The sequence below is a fragment of the Ipomoea nil genome, unplaced genomic scaffold (assembly GCF_001879475.1).
Source record: "Ipomoea nil cultivar Tokyo-kokei standard unplaced genomic scaffold, Asagao_1.1 scaffold3104, whole genome shotgun sequence".
Taxonomy (NCBI): Eukaryota; Viridiplantae; Streptophyta; class Magnoliopsida; order Solanales; family Convolvulaceae; genus Ipomoea; species Ipomoea nil.
Window position 1 is genome coordinate 1,881,172 of NW_017619532.1, and position 22,804 is coordinate 1,903,975.

General features: G+C 35.4%; 2 protein-coding genes across 2 annotated transcripts in view; both read left to right on the forward strand.

Moving 5' to 3' along the window:
• The first annotated feature begins 6,847 nt into the window (after nucleotides 1–6,847).
• LOC109166692 (glutathione S-transferase T1-like) overlaps nucleotides 6,848–22,804 on the forward strand; it is a 30,570-nt gene continuing 14,613 nt past the window's right edge. Inside the window, exon 1 of the mRNA XM_019315585.1 lies at nucleotides 6,848–6,996. Within this exon, the coding sequence (XP_019171130.1) occupies nucleotides 6,932–6,996 (65 nt within the window). The 5' untranslated portion in view covers nucleotides 6,848–6,931. The remainder of the gene's footprint in view (nucleotides 6,997–22,804) is intronic.
• On the forward strand, nucleotides 7,148–16,812 carry LOC109166690 (tryptophan--tRNA ligase, chloroplastic/mitochondrial-like). The gene is made up of 16 exons (XM_019315581.1): nucleotides 7,148–7,202; nucleotides 7,375–7,454; nucleotides 7,533–7,643; nucleotides 8,294–8,381; nucleotides 9,323–9,364; nucleotides 10,322–10,411; nucleotides 10,517–10,639; nucleotides 11,696–11,767; nucleotides 12,053–12,165; nucleotides 12,946–12,967; nucleotides 13,062–13,127; nucleotides 13,717–13,773; nucleotides 14,448–14,494; nucleotides 14,638–14,719; nucleotides 15,217–15,306; nucleotides 16,160–16,812. The coding sequence occupies exons 2-16, from the start codon at nucleotides 7,387–7,389 to the stop codon at nucleotides 16,295–16,297; spliced, it is 1,209 nt and encodes a 402-aa protein (XP_019171126.1). The 5' UTR covers nucleotides 7,148–7,202; nucleotides 7,375–7,386; the 3' UTR covers nucleotides 16,298–16,812.

The window sequence follows — 22,804 nt, forward strand, 5'->3', positions numbered from 1 at the left end:
TGAAACCGAAGTTTACTTAAAAATCATCTTCCTAGACAGAGTGTTCAAGAATGATGACGTTTCCATGTTCTCATTAAATTGCAACTGAAGCCTTTGATATATGCTCTTATATTAGTTTAGTAAAATATTTGAGCAATATCTATGCACAAATCATTTCAATCAATATCATTAGTATTCAACATACTAAAGAAATAAGTACTACTAAGTAATCAAACCTAGACAACTCAACTAGAATTCAGTACTAAGACAATCATACTTCATGCGAACCCTTAGAACTAGAGAAAATATAGTTACTCAAAATAACTATTTATTTAAAGAGACTGAATACTCATCTTGCTCTGTTAGATTGACTTTTGCTAGTTTTGCCCTTGTGATGGTAGCACTGATGTGCTCGGTGTCCTTGCTTTCTGCATGCAAAACACCTTCCTTTGAACTTCTTGATTTTTCTACTCCTTTTGTTGTAGACAGTTCTGACACTTTGATTTTCAGTTTCATTTGCAACGTACTTTTCTTACAGTGATTCCAAATGACTTTTGTCGAGTCTTGTTTGACATAGATGTTAAACAAATCGTCATTCATTTGTGACAGAAGGTATCCTCTGGCTGCCGCATTGTCATTTCTAAACTGCATCAGAGTTACACCCGGTTCTTAACCCGAAATGTAATCTATTTCAGGACTACTTTCTCTCGATCCTTCACCCGGAGTGTAATCAGATTCATGGTTAGCTTTTGTAGCACCAAAGAGAGAGAACATAGTTGGAGTAGGTTCAGGTGCAACTGAATATAGCACGTAAACCAACTTTAATTGTTCAAAGAGAATATGCATTCTTTGAGCCCACCCACTGTAATTTTTTCCATCAAGCGCAGTAATTTTGATAGATCGGGTATGACAAAAGGTGTCATAACACTAAAGGTTGACTGTTGCACAATAACACTTTTAACTGTTGGGGAAAAGTACAACGTCAACGCACGATCTGGAAGCCTTTTAAGAAGCACGGACACTATGGGTGTATGGTAGAAAGAAAAATCTGTGCCTTATTATAATAACACTACCTTAAAAGCGTTATTTGTTCGGTAACGGTGCAATTAGAACCCTGGCACGCTTTCGACAGGTTACACAGACCTACTACGGATAGCTTGCACTAGCAATCACGTAGTCGAACCTCACTATTGCTCAGATTTTGTAGACAAACAAGAGAAGAAGAAAGAAAAGGAAAGTATTTCCTGTTTTGTGAATTTGGACACAAACGGCTTGCCTCCTTATATACTGTAGATATCTGAGGAATTAAAACAATAGCTTTTCATTTCATCCACACACTATCTAAATAAAAGGGGAGTGAAAATAAGAAAAACCCATGCAGCCACACATTGTACGCAAATGCATCCACCATATATTGAATTATTATAATAAATAAATTTAATTTAAAATAGATTTTAATTAGTAGTGATTTGTTAGTTATATTAAAAAAATATAAATATTGGGCATATGTTTTTGCGCATCGCGCATAGAAAAGACTAGTATAATATTAAAGTATGATAATATAATAAGGTCAAATTTTTACAAATTTTGAAAAACATCCTTGTATACAATGTTTAATTTTGAAGTTGTTTTGTTGATTTAACTGTCACAAATCAATATTTTCAACTCATTTAGAATAGTGATTCTTCTTCATTTATTCAATTAGTAAACACCAGGGCCGGCCCTGGGCAAGTCTGCCCAGGGCCTTTGCACAGGGCCCCCAAATTTTGGGGGCCCCATATTAAAAAAAAAAAATTATATGTAATATGTATAGATATTGGATAGGTTCATAATTATATGTAATATGTTTTTTTGAAATAAATTATATGTAATACGTATACAGTTTATATAATGGGATTAGTGGATTCGAAGTCTTCCAACAAATTGCAATCATTATTTGATCCACACAAGTTGTATGGACTATATTTTGTCTAATGTAAAATAATGTACATTTAATACAAAAATAATGTACATTCAGTACAAAAATAATGTACATTATATTCAGGGGATATACATTATTTTTGTTCTGAGTGTACATTATTTTATATAATGTACATTCAGTACAAAAATAATGTACATTTAGTATATTAAAAATGTACTTTTTATTATGGTCCACATAACATTGTGTGGACCATGGTCCGCACAATAATTTGCCAACAAATTGACAATCCACTTATCGAATAAAGAATAATTTTTGTGTGGACCACGATCAAAAAACGACATCGTTTTTTTTTTTTTTAATTTTTTCGCACGTCCCGTTGTAACATATATTTTTTATAACTCATAATGTACATTATTCTAAAACATAATGTACATTATTTTAGAACATAACGTACATTATATTACCCAGATGTTTCATTATTCTAACACGTAATGTACATTATTTTAACACATAATATACATTATTCTAACACGTAATTACATTATTCTAAAACATAATGTACATTATTTTTACTCATAATATTCACGACGATATTTTAGACAGTGGTCTACACAGCTGTGTGGACCGTAATTTGTCTCAAACTATTGAAGGATTCCTTTCTCTCACCAGCTTCCTGTTCTTCTCTGTCTATCAAAGCTTCGAACCCTAACCCTATCTCGATCAACGAATTCAGTGCAAGCCTAATTGTGAATTGATTTGATACATTTGCAAACAACTAAAATTGTTTAGAGATTTTGGAAGAAGTTGATATAAAGTTTGGTGGATGATTTTGCGTCTAAATGTGCATGACGCATGTCACTTTTTAATGAAAATTTTAGATATATTTTTTATATAATATTTATATTTTAAATTTTTGACACAATTTTTTGAACAACTATTATTATATATAGAAATTACTTGAAAAAAAGGGACCCAAATTATGATATTGCACAGGACCCCAATTTTTATTGGAACGGCCCTGGTAAACACACTCTAATTTTCATTATTAGACTCTATCTTTTGAATATATTAGTCTAACTAAACATTTTTATGCACGTGAATGTTTGAGCCTAATATTAAAAGATGTTATAAGTATTTAAAATAAAATAATTACTAATAAAAATAATTTAAAAATATTATTTTAACTCCTCATAAGAAATCTTATATTTTTAAAAATATAATTTGATAAATCATAAATTAATTAGTACAATATCATTTTTGTTTATAATAATTAAAAAAAATAATTCAAATATGTGAACCAATGATTTCAAAATGAAATTAATATACAGTTACAAATAAATATAATTAATTTTAATTTTCTTAATGAAATGACTTTTCTTCATCAGTTTTTGATGGGAGACTATGGGGTGTTTAGTTCGTTGGAAAATATTTTTAAAAAATAAAAATACTTACTAATAAAAAATAATTTTAAAATATTTTTTAACCCCTAAACATGCGAAAATTTTATATTTAAAAAGGTACAATTTGATAAATATCATAAATTAATTATTGCAATATCATTTTTGTTTACAATGAGAAAAAAAGAAAATAATTTAAGCCCGTGAGCCAATAAATTTGGATTAAAATTAATGTATAATTACTATTAAATATGGTATGATTATATTGTGATGATATTTACTTTAATTAATTATTTTTTTGCCAGGCACTTTGTGCTCAGATGGCATGTAGTAATTCTTTCATATGGGAAGTCATGAGGTTGAGCCTTAGTAAAAGCGGTGTTAATTCTTTGTGTTTTTAAGTCATATTGACTACAATGTAATAGAGTCAATAGTACTAAAAAAAAATTTAAATTTTTTTAAAAATGAAATGACTTTCTTTCATTAGTTATGACGGGACACTAAAAGAATTGTAATAAAATGATGACAATTTTGTCAAATTAAAATATAAAGGAAAATTATAATTTATGCTCATTCATAATTTGTTACTTATTAATGTTACATTTGAATTATTAGTGATGTAAATATTTCCATTCAATTTTCAAAACGGTACATATATTGCCCCTCTCGTACTGTATGAGAGGGGCAATATTTGTACCGTTTTAAAAATTAAGGGGCAACATTACACTATGAGAGGACATTATAACTATCATTTTGAAAATTGAGGAGCAATATTTACATCACTTATAATTCAGGAGTAACATTGATAATTGACATAGAGTAAATACCCAATATGGTCCATCGACTATAGCTAAATTCACAAATTGGTCCTCGACTTTTAATTTCAACCAATTAAGTCCTTAACTTTGCAATTTTAACACAATTTGGTCCTTTGTCTATTTGACCGTTTGTTGACTGTGTTTTTTTTAGGATATATATGTAATTTCATGGTCCATCGCCGATTTTTTAAGGTTCCGGTTGCATTTCTAGAGCGCACTGTTACATTTGAATCCACTGCCGGCACTGCACCCCATGCCGGAGAGATTATAGTTTTTGATAGATAGATCGCCGAAGTCTCTGGACTGGTTCTTCGAGAAAGCCGTGACTCCAAGCGATGTAGGCAAGCTGAACCGGCTCGGGATCCCCAAGCAGCAAGCAGAGAAGCACTTCCCCCCTCCAAAACGACGTTGTCACCTCCAAGAGCGCTCTCTAAGCTGAACCCACTCGTGATCCCCAAGCAGCAAGCGGAGAAGCACTTCCCATCCGAAACAACGATGTCACCTCCAAGAGCGTTCTCTTGAGCTTTGCACGTGAAACTACATATATATCCTCAAAAATCGTGGTCAACAAACGATCAAATAGATGGAGGACCAAATCGTGTCAATATTGCAAAGTTAAGGACTTAATTGGTTGAAATTGAAAGTCGATGACCAATTTGTGAATTTAGCTATAGTCGAGTGACAATTTTGGATATTTACTCATTGGCATATTATGAATGTGCATAAATTACAATTTTCTAAAATATAATGTATAATATTTTAATTTTTAAACTCGACGTAATATATTACTTTTTAACTATATAAATTTTACTTACTAATTTTAAATTAGGAATAAGGGTCAAATAGGCCATCGAACTACAAACTAAATTGCAATTAGGCCATCCGACTCAAAAAAGCTACAATTAGGTCCCTCAACGGCGCAAATTCAAGCAATTCAATCTAAAGTGACCTGTTGACCCAATAATTAGATGACATGGCAGTTATCAAATTAATTTTTATTTTAAAAATTTATTTTAATAATTTTTAAATAAAAAAACTAAAAAAAAAAAAAAAAAAAAAAAGGAAAGGAAAAACCACCGGCGACCCACTCCCCTTCTTCTTCGGCTGTCTCTTATATGTTACTGCAATCTTGATCTCAGCAGTCAGCATCACCCTCATTTTCACCGCCGACATCGCCACCGGCCTAATCCAGCGGAGCAGCGACGAATAGCCGAGAATGGTTGCCGGCGTCGTCTGAGAAGGAAGACAGCAGAAGAGTCGTAACCGGGAAAAATAAACCCAGCTCCGCCTCGACTAACGCCAACGCCAACACCGCCGCCATCTGCCCGCACTCAGCCGCGTCGAACCATCCGGCTGACGATTTGCAGAACACGACGGTCCATAGCGGCGTGCCTTCGTTGCCGTTGATCCGTCTCCATCACCGGAAAAGGAAGCTCCATTGTTAACGGCAAACTGTAGGAGAACGACGAATTTTTTTTGTTTGATGTAAATTTTCGACGTTTTCCCTTTTTTTTTTTTTGGTTTTTTTGTTTGTTTTGTTTTCAAAACTTTTATTATTTAAGAATTATTAAAATAAGTTTTTAAAATAAAAATAATTTAATAACCGCCACGTCATCTATTTACCTGTTCAGCAAGTCACTTTAGGTTCAATTGCTTGAATTTGTAACGTTCAGGGACCTGTTTGTTGCTTTTTTGAGTTGGATGGCCTAATTAAAATTTGATGTGTAGTTCGATGGCCTATTTGACCTTTATTTCTTTAAATTATAAATAACTCTAATCAAACCTCTTAACTGAACACATAAAATGAGTCGGAGAGAGTATTTTTGACTGAAAATATTATTTTACAGACAACCATCACATCAATGGGTCTCCAATCGTTATGCTATGGACCCATGTCCAGTATGCATGCTGGACACGGTAACGTAGTGACACCGTTTTCTTCCACTTTTTTTTTTTTTCTTTTTAAATTTTAGATCACTTTGTAATAGGAGTATATGTTCATAATTTTATCACTATATGTTCATAATTGTAAGTTTATAATGTTAGAGCTCTGTGTTCAAATTGCATAACTGTATATTCATAATTGCTTAACTGTACATTCATAATTCCGTAATTGTACATTCATAATTCAATAACTGTAAATTCATAATTTTTGAAACTCTATGTTCACAATTTTAGAGCTCTATGTTCATAATTTTATCACTATATGTTCATATTGTAAGTTCATAATGTCAGAGCTCTGTGTTCATAATTCCATAACTGTACATTCATAATTCCATAACTATACATTCATAATTGCATAACTATACATTCATAATTCCGTAACTGTACATTCATAATTCAATAACTGTAAATTCATAATTTTCGAAACTCCATGTTCACAATTTTAGAGCTCTATGTTCATAATTTCATCACTATATGTTCATAATTGTAAGTTCATAATATTAGAGCTCTGTGTTCATAATTTTATAACTTACATTCATAATTCCATAACTGTACATTCATAATGACACAAACTAATAACGCCATTAACGCCGAAATAGAATTAATTTTTTTAAAAACTGAAATGACGCATTTTTCCTGAAAACGACGTCGTTTTGAACTCGTGTCCACAATACATTGTGGACCTGGGTCCAAGGCATAATTTGCGATGGGTCTCACACTCTCACCATTGCTCAAAACACAAAAGTCAGGTTGCGGGTTGCTATACTCGTCCGTCGTTCCCGCAATCGAACGCCACAATTTCAAAATATCCAAATCTCCGAGTCAGTTATCGCCGTCCGCCGCCGGAGAGGGATCTAGCTGAGAGAGAAGAGATGACGTTGAAACTGTATGTTGATCGTATGTCCCAGCCTTCTCGGGCTCTTCTCATTTTCTGCAACTAAGATTCTCCTCTTCCCTCTTGCTATAACTCCACAATCTAGCAGCCTTGGAGGATTTAATTTCCATTTTTTGTTCGAATCATATCACTTTTTTGGTTTAATTTGTGTAAAAATTAATGTTGAACTGTGTGGGCAAATGGTATAGAGTTTGAAGAAGTCCAAATAGAGCTCTCTAAAGGCCAGCATCGAACTCCTGAATTCGGAGGTTTGTCTTTTTCGTTATTTTATTTTAATCCTCCAATTTTATTTTATTTTTTGCCCGGTTCAACTAGTTGGGCTTTAAATGGCTTCAGTTATATCTAAAATCCGTTAACCCAAACCCGATAAGATACAAATTACGGGTTCAAATTTGCCACCTAAGTTTGTCGAGCTCACAGGCCACAGCATCAATGGGACGCTCTCTTCTCTCCCATCTCCTTATCCTCAACAATACTGCTCCTTGCTTCGCTTCTTCAGTGTAATGTCTATTTTTATTTACTTATTTCTGTTTATATATCATTGCGTATTTGTGTAAAATCGGGTATTTCTGGAGCAGGTTAAGGGGGCCACGATTAATTCCTCAGATTCGTGCTCAAAGTTTCCGGTGCCGTTGCAGCGTTGCCGTCTCCGAACCTTCGGTTTTCGAGAATCCTCCGACCTCTGTAAAGTAATGACATTTTGAATTTTTTCTACGGATATATGAAGTTTAATGAAAAGTATTTAGAATTACTTTAACATTATATTTTCCTCAAGTTTAATGGCTATTGCCAGGGCGTCCAAGCTAACAATCTAGTTTGCAATTATTGGCAGTTTTGTCAAGTTAGAACTTAAAAAAAAAAAAAAAAAAAACACTGAAGTTTAATTGATACAGAGCACATAAAAGATTGTTGCTAATAATTAGAGTGTGGATTTGGCTTGAGAAATTAAACAAAAAAGGAAAATGAAAATCTATTCTATATCTTTCAGGTCATTGAGCTTCTCTTGATTTGGTTTATTGAGTTTATTGTTATTTTAAACATTCCTTTTCTTCATGGCGCTACTCTAAGTTGAAGGAAAATATGAAGTTGACCCCACTCAAAGTTAATATGGTGTTACCTCTGCTTTCTGTGGCATTGAGGAAGTTAATATAACTGAAACTTTTGTGTAAAGAGATTAGTAGTTAATGCCTATCGTTGTTGAGCATGGGACTTCATCGTTATATATTTAATTAAAATATTAACATGTGATTGAACATGGAAATATTGGAAAATGATGATTTGCAGTCATTAAAATCCTAATTATTTAGTAATTCTAGTTTTATTTTGCTAATTGTAATAGGAAGAGAATAGTCTCTGGTGTACAGCCAACGGGATCTATACACCTTGGGAATTATCTTGGTGCCATTAAAAATTGGATTCAGTTGCAGGTTTGTCACTAACATGCCAGATAATTTTATAGTCAATGATTATTAGATGGAGTTATTTATTTGCACAAAAAAAATAATGTATAACTTTTATGCATTTGCTCCTAATTTGTTTATTTTCTTTGAGTTCATTTGTAGAGCTGTTTATACACACACATATCATGTATGTATAATGTATGTATAGATAAAATTCGTGATTATGATTACTCATAATGCTTAATACTCTAAATTTGAGTTTCTAGTTTTCTAAGCTTACGTGTCTTGAGTTCAAATTATATTTCCATTTGAATGGATTGCGTATTTTTGGATCTACCGAATCCACTTAACTAAAGCTTAATTGCAATCCTGTTGGGACCTACACATGGGTTGTTCATTTCCTATTCTAAGGATTTTAGTTGCTTCAATATAATGAATTCATTTAATAGTAGTTGTTACTAAATGCTCCTCCAAAATTATTTGTGTTCCTCATCTGCTTTCTTCTGGTCATGATCATCTGGTCAATGATGTTCAATTAGCCTTGTTGAGTACATTATTTTTAGTTGTACATGGCTGTTTATTGTAGCAGACTTCAAGTTCTTGTGAGTGATCAGTTGGTGACTTGTTATGTAATGTTGGTGATGCCTTGTTTGTCTTGAGAGTTGAGAGGAGTAGAGGACGATGTGCTTCAAATCTCTTTTAATAACTAATATCATCTGTAGCATGTATAAGTGTGTATACTAATGATGAGGTATATGTAGAAAGATGAATTGAATGGAAGTGGAGATGCTTGTTCCATTCAATGGATTGAATCTGCTTATCTGCCATAAAATTTTGGAGGATTGATTACATGGATATAACTGCTGTTTCATTTTATTGAAACTATTGAAACATTTTTCCTTAAATCTTTTAAACGTAATGTTTGCTTACTACTTTTGATCTCTTGTCCTAAAATTTGCTCTATGCAGGATAAGTATGACACTTTCTTCTTCATTGTAGACCTTCATGCGGTATGCTTAATTAGTTGACCATGTTCTTATTTACATTGTTACTGCATCTTTTTTCCATTTTTTGTGGAATAACATTTCTTTCACTGTTTCACAATTCCAGAAGTGAGATATCTACAATTTATATGGAAGAATTATGAAATTGCTGCTATTAATCTTTCTGCCTTGATTAGGTTTTGAACTGGTTTATGTTGAATTGTTGAAATCAATGTTGTAATAGATGGAGTCGATGGACATAGTTATGCTGAAATTTATCTCCTCTAATGAAGTAATGATGTTGGATTATTAAGAAGTATTTACATGTCCAATTTGGGCTCATAAAGATCCTGGTTACAATAACTTGAAGTTTCATTCAACAAAGTAAAACCAGGGCTAGCTGAGTGTTTGAATTTTGTGTGAGAAGTGTTGGTACTAAAATTTCTGTAAGGTTATAAATAGTCCTTGCATATGCATAGTTCATTAGCACGTGTATGTAACTATGCTTCTACCCTTCGTCCCTTCCTGTGGTACCCACACATAGGGCTTGGGCATGAGGTGTGTTATTCCTTCTTTAAGAGGGAGAAAGGAAACTAGTTAAGTAGTTGTGGAAAAAAGAGAAACTTTTACTTTGAAAATTTGAATTACATATTTTTATAGAATCATGCTCCTTTAAGCCTTTTACATATTTTTACAGAATCTAGCTCCTTTCAACTTCTCTCTAAAAGGTTGTTTTCATTTATTTCTTTATTTCTATAATTAGAAATTTACCCTGGGGAAGTTGCTAAAAGTCTTGCGTTGAGTAGAGTTCTTCCATCTTATTTGTAATAATATTTTTTTTTTCCATTAGAGAATCTCTCCTCCATAATAATAATGATACTAGTAGTTTAGTTTAGCTTCTTCTTCTTTTAAATTTAATTTTAAATAATCTTGACTAAGCTCAGTAGAGATACTTGTGTTTCAGATTTATTGATGACTTTGCAGATAACTTTGCCATATGATGCACCACAATTACTAAAAGCAACAAAAGACACAGCAGCTCTTTATTTGGCATGTGGTGTGGACCCTTCTAAGGTTGGTTTTTCTGCTTTCTAAGAATTTGGAAGCCCATATTTCCTGTGCGTTTAGCTGCCACAATATTCAAACATTTGGCTCTGACTTAGGTCTCTCTGTGCACAGGCCTCAGTCTTTGTACAGTCTCATGTTGCTGCTCATGTAGAATTGATGTGGCTTTTGAGTGCTGCCACACCCATTGGTTGGCTCAATAAAATGATTCAATTTAAAGAGAAATCACGAAAGGCGGTGCGTCGTTGTTGTATGCTTCTCTAATCTCTTTTATGTCTTCTTAATCATCTCAAATTCCTGTGTCTTGGCATCTGATTTTAATAACTTCTGCCCATCTAGATGTGAATCTAATTTTCTAGAGCTTCTAAAGTCTTCCGTCAATTTTCTTATCCCGTATAAGACAAATGGAGGAGCTTCATGCTTTTCTAGAATCTGTGAACATCCAATCCATTTTATTTTTCTCATATTCCAAAACCTTTAGTTTCATATATCCTGTTCTTTTGTACACAACAAAAAGGTGTTGGCTGGGATTGTATAGATGTGATTATATTATGCCCTTTTATCTAAAATATTAATATATTTGCATGTATACAATGAACTGTATTATTGGTTTAGAAATTCTTCTCCACACTGCATGACAGTTAAAACAAAAAATCTGGCCCAACAGACTGCATGACAGTTGAAACAAAAGCTCTAGGCCCAAAAATTGTATTAAACTCAGTAACCTTCTCGAAATTAGCATGTCAACTGCAATTTGCACTTGAAGATATTCTTTCCTCTCAGATGAAGTAGTCAGAGGACTAGGCAACATGCCCAACAGACTTCTTATAATCTTATCTGAAACCCCCACTGTGGGCTGATAGTTGAAGGACCCAATCATATACATTTCTCCAGTTAATAAATCTCCTGCTTCTTATGTTCCTGTTCCTTCTTTTATTTAATATTTGCTCCACAGTTGTAAAAAAAACCATCCAAGTTTGCACCTCTAGAATCTCTTTCGTGGTATCTAGGTATTGACATGGAATGTAGCACATAATGCTTTTTCTGAATTTGAAGATTCATGTACTTGTGCCAAGGGGTATTGAACATCAATAAAGTGGCCAACATGTGGTATCTTTTCTAGTATTTCATGCCATGTAGGGCAGCTCTGGTTTGTGCTTGGGAAGCTTGTAATCCATTTGCTGCAACATTCCATTCATTGAAATAATTGCTCTTACAATTTTATTTTTTCCTGATGTTTGATTTTTTCTTCTAGATAGCTCTTGTGACAATTGTAGTTTATTTTGTGTGCAGGGGGATGAAAATGTTGGGGTTGCCCTTCTAACCTATCCTGTGCTAATGGCTTCTGATATTCTTCTGTACCAGGTTATTTGCCTCCCTACTTGCAACATCGTGGAATATATGTTATATTATATGGATGAATCAGAAAGTTGATTTCAAATTGGATTATTGGTCCATCTTTTCCATTGCACTAGTTTCTTTCTTTCTTTCTTTCTTTTGCTATTTTATTCTCACAAAAAAAAAAAAATTAAAAAAAAATTGCTGAAGTGTTATTGTGTTGCTAAAGACATCACTCATGACTCATCTTAACTTATATATTGAGTATATCTAAAGATACATGATTCTCATAATTCAAACCATTATCTGCAGTCTGATCTTGTCCCTGTAGGAGAGGATCAGAAGCAACATCTTGAATTGACACGAGAGCTTGCAGAACGTGTTAACAATTTGTATGGAGGAAGAAAGTGGAAGAAATTGGGAGGGTAAGCAAACACATTCCTTCACATCCTTGAACAAAAACACAGATTTAAACAAGCCAAGCGGAGCTAAAACTGAATATCTTATGTTTGAGCTCTGTTTGACAAATACACAAGCAGAGCTTAGCTTGAATAGTATGTATTTGATCAGCATAAGTTAGCTGATCTGGCTCTATTTGGTCCAAATCTCTTTTAACCCCACACAACACCAAATCTGACCATATTTAAGGGAAAAAGAGTTAGAGATCTGGCAGTGGATGGCCATGCTTGCAGGCTGGCTGCTGGCAAAGACTAGATCTGGTGTATGAATGTATGATGATTATGAGGGAGACAAAATGGAATGGCAGAAAAGAAAGTGAGAAGGCAAAGAAAAAGGGAAGAAAGGGAGAGGGAGAGGGGAGAGAGTTTAATGGACATGGAGAAAGGTGGAGTTATGCAAGGAGGGGTTTGAGCCAAATCAAATGTGCTGGGGAAAAAGGAGCGGGGGTGGGGTGGGGGATTGTAAATGTGGGACATAAAATGGAAATGCAAAAGAAATTGACTTGAGGTTGATGTGGGTTCTGTGTACATAATTATTAAATGACCTAATGAGCTGATTTTGGGCTTTGTATAGTGGCTTGTTTTGTCCCACTTGATAGTTATTACCTTTTGGGTTTCATTTGGTTGACCTACCAAATTGAATTCAACTTAAGATGGCTTTAATCATTAATCTATATATCACTTATTGAAAAGTTCACTTTTTCTCTTGGATGTAATTGGAAATTGATGATTTTTCCCGTGCAACAGGCGAGGTGGTCCAATATTTAAGGTAGATTCTTTTTTATTAAACTTTCTAGTTCTCCTTATTATAGAACGCATTCATAATTGGCACAACTATTACAAGATTAGTTTCATCCATGTAGGTACCTGAACCACTCATTCCACCTGCTGGAGCTCGAATAATGTCTCTTACTGATGGCTTATCAAAGGTTTAAATTTGAATAAACTCTTCTTACTTCCTCTACTGTCTTAAATTTTCCATAGTAACCAGGATAACTACCCATTAAGTCATTAACAGAGTATAGGCAGAGCATTGTTATTTATACATTCTGAACTTTCTTTTTAGCTCTAAATATCTTTCCTCGGTTGACATGGGTTTGGATTGGTCTATAAAATGTATTAGTGTAGCCTTGATATGTTTAAATTTTCATTTACAAGTCACTCGGATTCATGGTGAGCATGATGAGGCATCACCCTTGAAAAGATTGTGTATTTCTAAAACTGTATTCTTCTCAGGCTAGTGTACATTCTGTAAATAACATTTTATCTATATGTGAAATTACAAGATGGGGTAACCATATGGCTACTAAGATGAAAATAATAGATGATTTGGCATATACCAATAACTAAACCTGTAAGTGGAGAGCATTTTAAAAACTCTTTGGTGTATTTTCAAAAACCTTAGGAGGTCATTCTTTCCCAGTGGTCTTATATACCTTATGTATTGAATTAAATAGTATTTTCTAGTAATCTAGTGACAACTTTAATTTCTGATTTATTAATTGATTTTATTCTTAGATGTCGAAGTCAGCACCTTCTGATCAATCTCGTATCAACTTGCTTGATCCAAAAGATGTGAGTTTCATTGTTTTGTTTTCATTATCAGCTTTCATTTGTGGGATTTTCCAAACATTTCTGGTTGTATAAGTTTGGACATTGCAAACTTATCCAAAAATAAAAATTAGATAATACAGTTATAATCTTGATTCTTGAACATGGCAAACAATGTGTTGAATAAGTTTGGTGGTACCTGATCCTGGTATACTCTCTGCATTAATCAATTATTACTGTTAAAGAAATAAGAAATGGTTGTCATTCAACTTTGGTTGACAGATGATTGGATGCTATCTTTTCCTTTAATTTAACCACAGCTTGATTGATATGAGTGGCCGTGCACTCTCATCCTTAAGGGGAGGTCAAGAGTTCAAAACCCCCTCTTGTATGGAAAAACCAATATGGCCAGCACTTTGCCCCTTAATTGGGCGGGCCCGGTGTGAACGGGGATTAGTAGTATGGTACGGGCTTAATGTTGCCTCCTGTAATTAGAGTCTACTCAGGGCACCTCGTGGTCTAACCAAATCTTTTCCTTTAATGCATTATTCATGTAATTACTTAAATGAAATAAGCTGCTTGAAACAGAAAGAAGCTGAAAGTGTTCATTCAAATTTTTCGTGGCATTGATATTAGCACTTGAATTACCAAATTCCCATTTTCATTTATTTGTGCTTAGCTTATTGTTTCTTTTGTAGGTAATAGCAAATAAGATAAAACGATGCAAGACTGACGCATTAAGTGGGTTAGTATTCCCTATTTTGTATGTCAAATGAATTCCAGAAAAAAAAAAATTAGACTTGCTTCAAATATTTATTAACAAATCTTTTTGCCCCCTAAATGGATTATATAATGTCTTCTGCCTTTTACTTGTCTCATGTTGTTCAGCTTGGAATTTGACAATCCTGAAAGACCGGAATGCAACAACCTTCTTTCTATTTATCAGCTTGTTTCAGGCAAGACAAAACAGGTGATGGGACAAGCTTTTTAAATATGCTGCAGCTATATACCTCAAAATTTAATTGCCTATTTTTCTCTGGAACTTTAAATTTAAATAAATCATATTAGTCCCTTGTAAAATGCACTTGTTCTCATTTTAGTCACTTTCTGTGGAATGTTTTCTTGAAAATGATGCAATTTGCAGCTTTCTTTCCCACATATTCCCTTGTTTGGTGTCTAGTTTTACTTCAACTGCATAATGTTTTAGGAATTAATTTTTGACCAGTTGCCTCAAAAGTTGTGCAATTAAAAGTGGCCAATTGGGATGAAATGGAGGTGAACTAAATTGGAAAAAGAATTTATTTTCTTCCACTAATACCAGTAATCAACTTATTGTGTGCTCATGTTACCTTATATTCTTTCACAATGGTAAATTGATTTAGAAAGTATATTTTCCAATTGCCTAAACAGCTTTTGCATTCTTGGAGCTTGATTACAATATGTAATTCATAATAATTTTTATTACAGGAGGTTGCAGAGGAATGCCAAAATATGAATTGGGGAACATTTAAACCCTTGCTTACAGATGCTTTAGTTGCACATCTACATCCTATCCAGGTTTATACTTTTGCATCTTAGAGTTGCTAGCTTATGAATCACACCAACACTTTTTGTTTTACAGTTGCTTAGTATAACTAGGTTGGTGTTGCAGAGTTACATGTTTCTATGTACTGAATCATTGTTCTAGGTGTAGAGGAAATACAGGGAAACAAAAGAATCAAGAACTTGAGTGGTGTATAGATACACTTTCCTACAAGTTTTTAATCGCCCTTTATAAGCAACCTGAGTTTCAGATAAAACTTGTAAGATACAAAAAGTTGACAAATTACTTGGGTTGCAATGGGATAATTCAACAAAAGGAGAAAAGTTAGGAAAATATCTCAATTTTCTTCAACTTATACTATAGTCATACAATGGCAATATAAAACCATCCTCAAACATGGAAATCATGGGTGGTTCGGTGAAGTTTTAAAACTTCCATTACCAACCTCCCATAAAGAAAATAATTTAAATGTAATAATTAAATTATTACAGATTAAACATTTGTAAAATTGGTCAAGAATTTATTATATTAATAAATATAATAAAACTAGTCTAGCAGAGATGTATTAGTAAACATGCACCGGCAAATCTTCATGAGAAGACCTTATTAGGAATCTTCATCAGCAGATTTTATATCATCTCATCAGTAGCCCTTCACTAGTAGATTTACATGAGAGGATTTGCTGGTAACCAAAATATTATTTAAGTTCCTGGTAACCAAAATATTATTTAAGTTCCTGGTAACCATGTCTGAAGTTTTAAGTACCCAATCTATATAAATCTCCAACAATCATTACCTAAAGAACGGTTTGTTCTTGAAACCCCTGCCGTTATAAAGCCGTCATTCACTTGATTTTCTAATTTGCAGGTTCGTTATGAGGAAATAATGTCAGATACTACTTATTTGGATGAAGTTTTGGCCAAGGGTGCTAGAAAAGCATCAGATGTTGCAAATGTTACTCTCAATAATGTGTACCAGGCAATGGGATTCTTGCGAAGACAATAATCCATGCTGTATGAATAATCTGATAAGAAAGGTGCCTGCAATAGCAACCTTGATGATGCCTTATTGGTACACCCAATACTCTTTACAAGTCAAGTTATACCTGCCAGTTCACCCCTTGATGAAGATAGAGATATTCACAATAGTGGCAGAAGGAGCCCACCGGCATTGAAGATGATCAAGACTTCTCTCACTTATAATTCTAATTCGTGATCAAATACAGGTGTTCAACTCTCCAACTGCCTCCTCGTTACAATCATAATTTGTTTCTTATATGAAGGTTTGGCATTGTTATTTGGAGAATACACTGCAAACCCCTGAATGACTAAACTAGGCTGAGATTTATATTTTTGTGCCAAGATGAGGCTGGATGTCTGACCACTTGTTACTTTTGGTTACCTTTTATTGCATACATGCCAAAGTTTATTTGAGTTAATGTGTCTTAGGTTTTGGTACCAATAACCTATTTGGAAACGTTTTGGAAAAACTAATTATGGATAATGCTATATTTATTCTCTTGAAAATTTCTTAACTAGATGCATCTTGGGGTTAATTGGCAATGAACACTGAACATAGTTGCTTGCTGGTAAAACCCTATTTTGAATTCATAATAATAATAATAATAATAATAATGCTAAAGTGTCATTTCGCACCGTGAACCATAAGCAATTCTTCATGCCGCACTTACAATTGCTATCCCTATACATTAGCTAGTAGTTGTAGACTAAATCAAAAGCTATCTACACACTAATATAATGTTACAATTAAATGTACAAGGGATAATATGACTAACACCTAAGTCAAGACCAATAGACCATAATTAAATCGCAGTAGAACAGCCAAATATTTTTAAACTCGCAGAAGACTTAACGTACAATTGAAAGACTTAATTATGTCTATTGGTCTTGACTTAGGTGTTAGTCATATTATCCCTTGTACATTTAATTGTAACATTATATTAGTGTGTAGATAGCTTTTGATTTAGTCTACAACTACTAGCTAATGTATAGGGATAGTTAGGCTAGTCTTTGGTATCTATTGTATATCTGTAATCTCTGAGATTGACAATCAACGCAAAACATTCACTCATCTGGTATCAGTTAGCTCAGGTGATCCTTTCTCTCTCTCTCTCTCTCTCTCTCTCTCTCTCTCTCTCTCTCTCTCTCTCTCTCTCTCTCTCTCTCTCTCTCTCTCTCCCCACCCCCCAACCATGTCTGCTAACTCCAGCGAACGAACGATCACCGCCGCCACCGTAACGTCACCGGCCACCCCGAATACCCTGTCCATGGCATACCATTTTGTGTCGATGAAACTTACCACAAAAAATTTCCTATTCTGGCGCACACAGCTGATCCCATTCCTTCGTGGGCAAGGCTTGTTGGGCTACGTAGGCAGTGACACCCCGTGCCTTCCGGTGGTGGTCACCACTCCGGCCACCAGTGAGGCGGCACAGCTTCAACCACCACGGCGAATTCGGCGTATACCCTATGGGTTCAATAGGATCAAATCGATCATTTCGCTGCTCATCTCATCCTTGTCCGACGAGGTCATATACCTCGTCGTCGGCCTTAGCACCTCCAGCAAGGTATGGACCTCCATCACGACGGCTCTGTAGTCGTCGACGCGGGCACGGTGTCTGAACCTCCTCGCTCAGTTCTAGTCTCTCTGGCAAGATGACACCACCCCGGTGAATACCTCGGCCGAGCCAACTCTTGGTGGAGGATCTAGCGTGGCCGACCGCCCAGTCTCGTTAGATGAACAAAATGTGTACGTGTTCCGCGACCTCCACCCGGAGTTTCATGCCGTGGCGTCCTCCCTTGCAGCAGCCGGAACACCGGTCTCCATCCCTCAGCTCTCAGATTTCCTCCAAGCACAGGAGTTCATATGGGCAGACTAGTTCGCTCTCGCCAGTGGCTCCCATACGGCGATGACAGCCGGCCGAGGCTACAAAAAGAACCACGAGTCCGGAGGTGGCGGGCGTGGCGGTGGCTTCGGTTAGGGTAGAGGACATGGACGCGGCGGCCAGGGTAGAGGACGCGGCGGTGGAGTTCCCCGCTGCCAGATTTGCAGATCGCACGGTCACACGGCGGTTTACTGCCACAAGCGCTATTCCAGCCATCCGCCGCCGCAGGCCCATGCGGCAGTTCCCGGCGAGGAGGTGGCAGTCACGCGGATGCGTGGTTCCCGGACACCGGGGCGTCATCCCATGCCACGTCGGACCCGGCGATGATGGCTCATTCTGAATCCTACACCAGCGGTGATGTTTTGCGTGTGGGCAACGGGTTAGATTTAGGAATTTCCAGTATTGGTCATGCGTCATTGTATTTCGTGTCTAGACCGCTCCGTTTATCTAATATTTTGCATGTACCTGATCTTTCAATTCCCTTATTATCTGTTAATTGTTTTACTGCCGATAACAACGTATTCTTTGAATTTCACCGTGATCATTTTGTTGTGAAGGATTGTCAAACCAAAGCAGTGTTCCTTAAGGGTCCTAGCACGGGGAGATTGTACAAGTTATCATTGTCTCGGTCACGTGTTGCGTACATAAGTGCTCGTGCGTCGTCAGATATTTGGCATCGTAGGCTTGGCTACCCTCATGCGCGAGTACAGAACCGTGTCTTACAGAATTGTCCGGTCACTCCACAAAAATCAAGTTCGTCTCAGTTGTGTTCTTCGTGCCAGCTTGGGAAGTCGTCCCGTTTCCCATTAAATAGGGTTATTTCTTCTAGTAATAATGTACTAGATTTATTGTACACGGACATTTGGGGCCCGACACTCGTTGTTTCTACCGGGGGTTTTCGTTATTTTGTCCTGTTTGTGAAGCATCATTCACGTTTTTGCTGGTTTTATCCCTTACGGTTAAAATCAGACATTTATAAAACTTTTGAGTCTTTTCGTGTGATGGTAGAACGTCAATTTTTGCGTTCTATCAAGTCTATACAGCCCGATCTAGGGGGTGAATACCGTCGTTTGCATACCATTTTCCAATCACTTGGCATTGTGCATAAGCAATCTTGTGCCTATACACATGAGCAAAACGGCCGTGTTGAGCGCCGAAACTGACACATCGCCGAAACCGGTTTGGCTCTATTAGCTGAAAGTTTAGTTCCCTTGAAATATTGGGATTATGCGTTTGAGACTGCCACGTATCTCATTAATTGTCTACCCTCTTCAACATTGAATTTTATCAGTCCCTATGAGTCTGTCTACCAAAAATCTCCACCATACACTTTCTTCCGTGTGTTTGGGTGCATGTGTTATCCCTATCTACGACCCTACAATCGCCATAAGATAGAATACCGCTCTGCACCATGTGTCTTCCTAGGCTATCCTACATCCTATAGGGGTTACCGATGCATGGACCCAATCACTGGAAAGACCTTTATCTGTAGGCATGTCTGGTTTGACGAATCTGTCTTTCCTTTTGCTACAGGCCCACAAGACCAAGTGACCACTCATGTTTTGCAACCACAAGTCCCATGGGCTTCTGGATCTATAATCTCGTATGAACCACCTACTCCGCCACTCAATGAGGTTCCTTTAGCGGTCCAGGAGCAACCGTTGGCTATCCAGGACCAACCTACAGCTGTCCCGGGAACACGATGTGGCGCCCGGGCTCAGCCACATGACCGGGGCCACGTCATGCGCTTACACCACATGACACGAGGGACAGGCGAGCAGTTTTATGCTCTAACAACCTCTGTGGATCCCACTTGCTACACCTAGGCGATTGGACATCCCCAATGGCATGACGCCATGGATCAAGAATTCAACGCCCTCTTACACAAAAACACATGGTGCCTCACCCCAGCCAAACCTGGTATGAATATCATCGGCTGCAAATGGGTATATCGCACCAAGCGTAAGCTGATGGGTCTGTTGAACGGTATAAAGCTCGCTTGGTTGCCAAAGGGTTCAATCAGGTAGCCGGCGAGGACTTCTTTGATACTTTTAGTCATGTAGTCAAACCGACTACAATACGCATGTTGCTTTGTCTTGCAGTCTCGCAGGGATGGACTCTTCGTCAACTAGATATCCACAATGCCTTCCTGAATGGGCACTTGTCAGAAACTGTCTTCATGCGATAGCCTCCGGGCTATGAAGACCCTGTTCACCCTGAGTCCCTGATTATGTGCGTCACCTCCAGCGATCTGTCGAGAGCTCAAGATGGAATTCTTACATACATGTTGAAGCTCATCAAGGGGTGGAAGCGACGATGGAGGTTGGTGATTGTCGTTGCTCCAGTCACGATGATGCTTCTGTCGATAGATGTTCTTCCTTTGGTCTAGCGACAATGCTAATTTATCGAAGAACAAATTAAAGGTGTGCGTGCATGTTGGCACAGGCTCCGGATGCGAAAAAGGAAAAGTTTAATAAATAACGACTGAAATTATCTTTTTACCTTCAAATTTAACCGCTTATGGGTGGAATTTTGATGCTGAACTAAATTGAGTAAGGTTTTCATAGTTGAGGACTTAATTAGACAATAATAATAGTTAAGGACTAAATTGATAATTTTGCTATAATCAACTGACTATTTTGGTTATTAACTCATGTTATAATATAATAATACTGGTAATAAGATTCGTGCAAAATAATACATTTTTATTATTTAATCCCATTACCATTTTTAGGGTAATTAAATATAATGGTAATATGATTCATGCAAAATAATACATAATAAGTTAAGGTTATGAAATAGTGTGATACAATTCCCTTTGCACAATCTATACTATCTATACTATATATAATAACAAAATCCTGAAATTTTAACTTCCCGCCCAATTCCTAAATAATCTATATTCCCAATAAAATATATTGATTTCTATTTTCCCATTCGTACAATAATTCTGGGTAAAAATTCTATTCTAAAATTATATAATAGTGTAATACAATTCCCTTTGCACAATCTATCTATACTTCTATACTATATATAATAACAAAATCCTAAAATTTTAACTTCCCGCCCAATTCCTAAACAATCTCTATTCCCAATAAAATATATTGATTTCTACTTTCCCATTCTTACAATAAATCTGGGTAAAAATTCTATTCTAAAATTATAAAATAGTGTAATACAATTCCCTTTGCACAATCTATCTATCTATACTATATATAATAACAAAATCCTGAAATTTTAACTTCCCGCCCAATTCCTAAATAATCTCTATTCCCAATAAAATATATTGATTTCTACTTTCCCATTCGTACAATAAATCTGGGTAAAAATTCTATTCTAAAATTATAAAATAGTGTAATACAATTCTCTTTGCACAATCTATACTATACTAGTTTTTTACGCGCATTGCACGATTGGGATAATGCCCATTGTTTTTTTTTTTTAAATAAGTACTTTAAAGTATATTAAGGCAAGATTATATTAAAATTGTTAATGCATAGATAATTGAAGGTTGAATTTGCGTATTTAAATAGGTAATTCTTCTCCCAAAGGTTGAGTCCCCAACCCCAAGGGCCCCCCACACCCGACAGAGCATTGTGGGAAGTTGTAAATCACGGTGACTCAATGGTTCAGCAGACATGACCAAATGCCGGTGCGAACAAGGAATCTGCCCACTTTAGACATAATTCCCGCACTGCCGCCGCCGAGGTTCAAACCTTGGTCTCTTCTCCCAAATACTGCCCACTAAACCATTGAGCTAAGTCCGTGCGGGTTAAATAGGTAATTCTAAGTTTACAAATGCAAGATAATATAGTCAAGATTGATTATAATTGTCAATAAAATAATTGTATAGGTATGGTTGAAACCAAATACGGGACATAAGGGAGAACAAATAAAAATTAGGGCATAAAATATTAAATATATACTAATATTGTTTGAGGATATTTCGACATTAGGATTTGTGGTTAAGTTCTATTAAGACTTTAATATTAGAATTAGATTAATGATGTAATTATAATTCTATATTAGACGTTAATATTAGAATTAGACTAACGGTGAATTAACGGTATCTAACGGAAAAGTTAAATGGATAATCATATTATTAAGGATAAATTAGAAAAACTTTTAAAAAAATCAAAACCTGAACAATTTGAACCATTCATTTGATTTAATAATTTGGCGGTCATTTTTTTATACCCAATGTTAATAATTAAATAAATTCGCATTCAAAAAAAAAAAATTAAATAAATTCGTTGGTCAAATCCGCTAATATAATCCGCTAACTGCTGATTGTCAAACAAGGACATTGCAAGGTAGTTCTCACTTCAATTTGTTGTGTGATTTGAATACTCTCTTTGTCACAAAATCTCTCAAGTAGTTAATATAGTTGGCTTTATTAATTATATATTTTTTAATTTTTTCATGGTATTAATAAAATACTTGGTAAATAAATATATAACATTATTTTGTATTATAACTTTGATATTTAATTAGAAAAATAGTGCACAAAAAAGATAATAGATAATATAGTGAATATAATCAATTGATGAATTTGAATGTAAAAATATTTACATTTGAGAAAAATAAAGACAATATAACTAATGAAA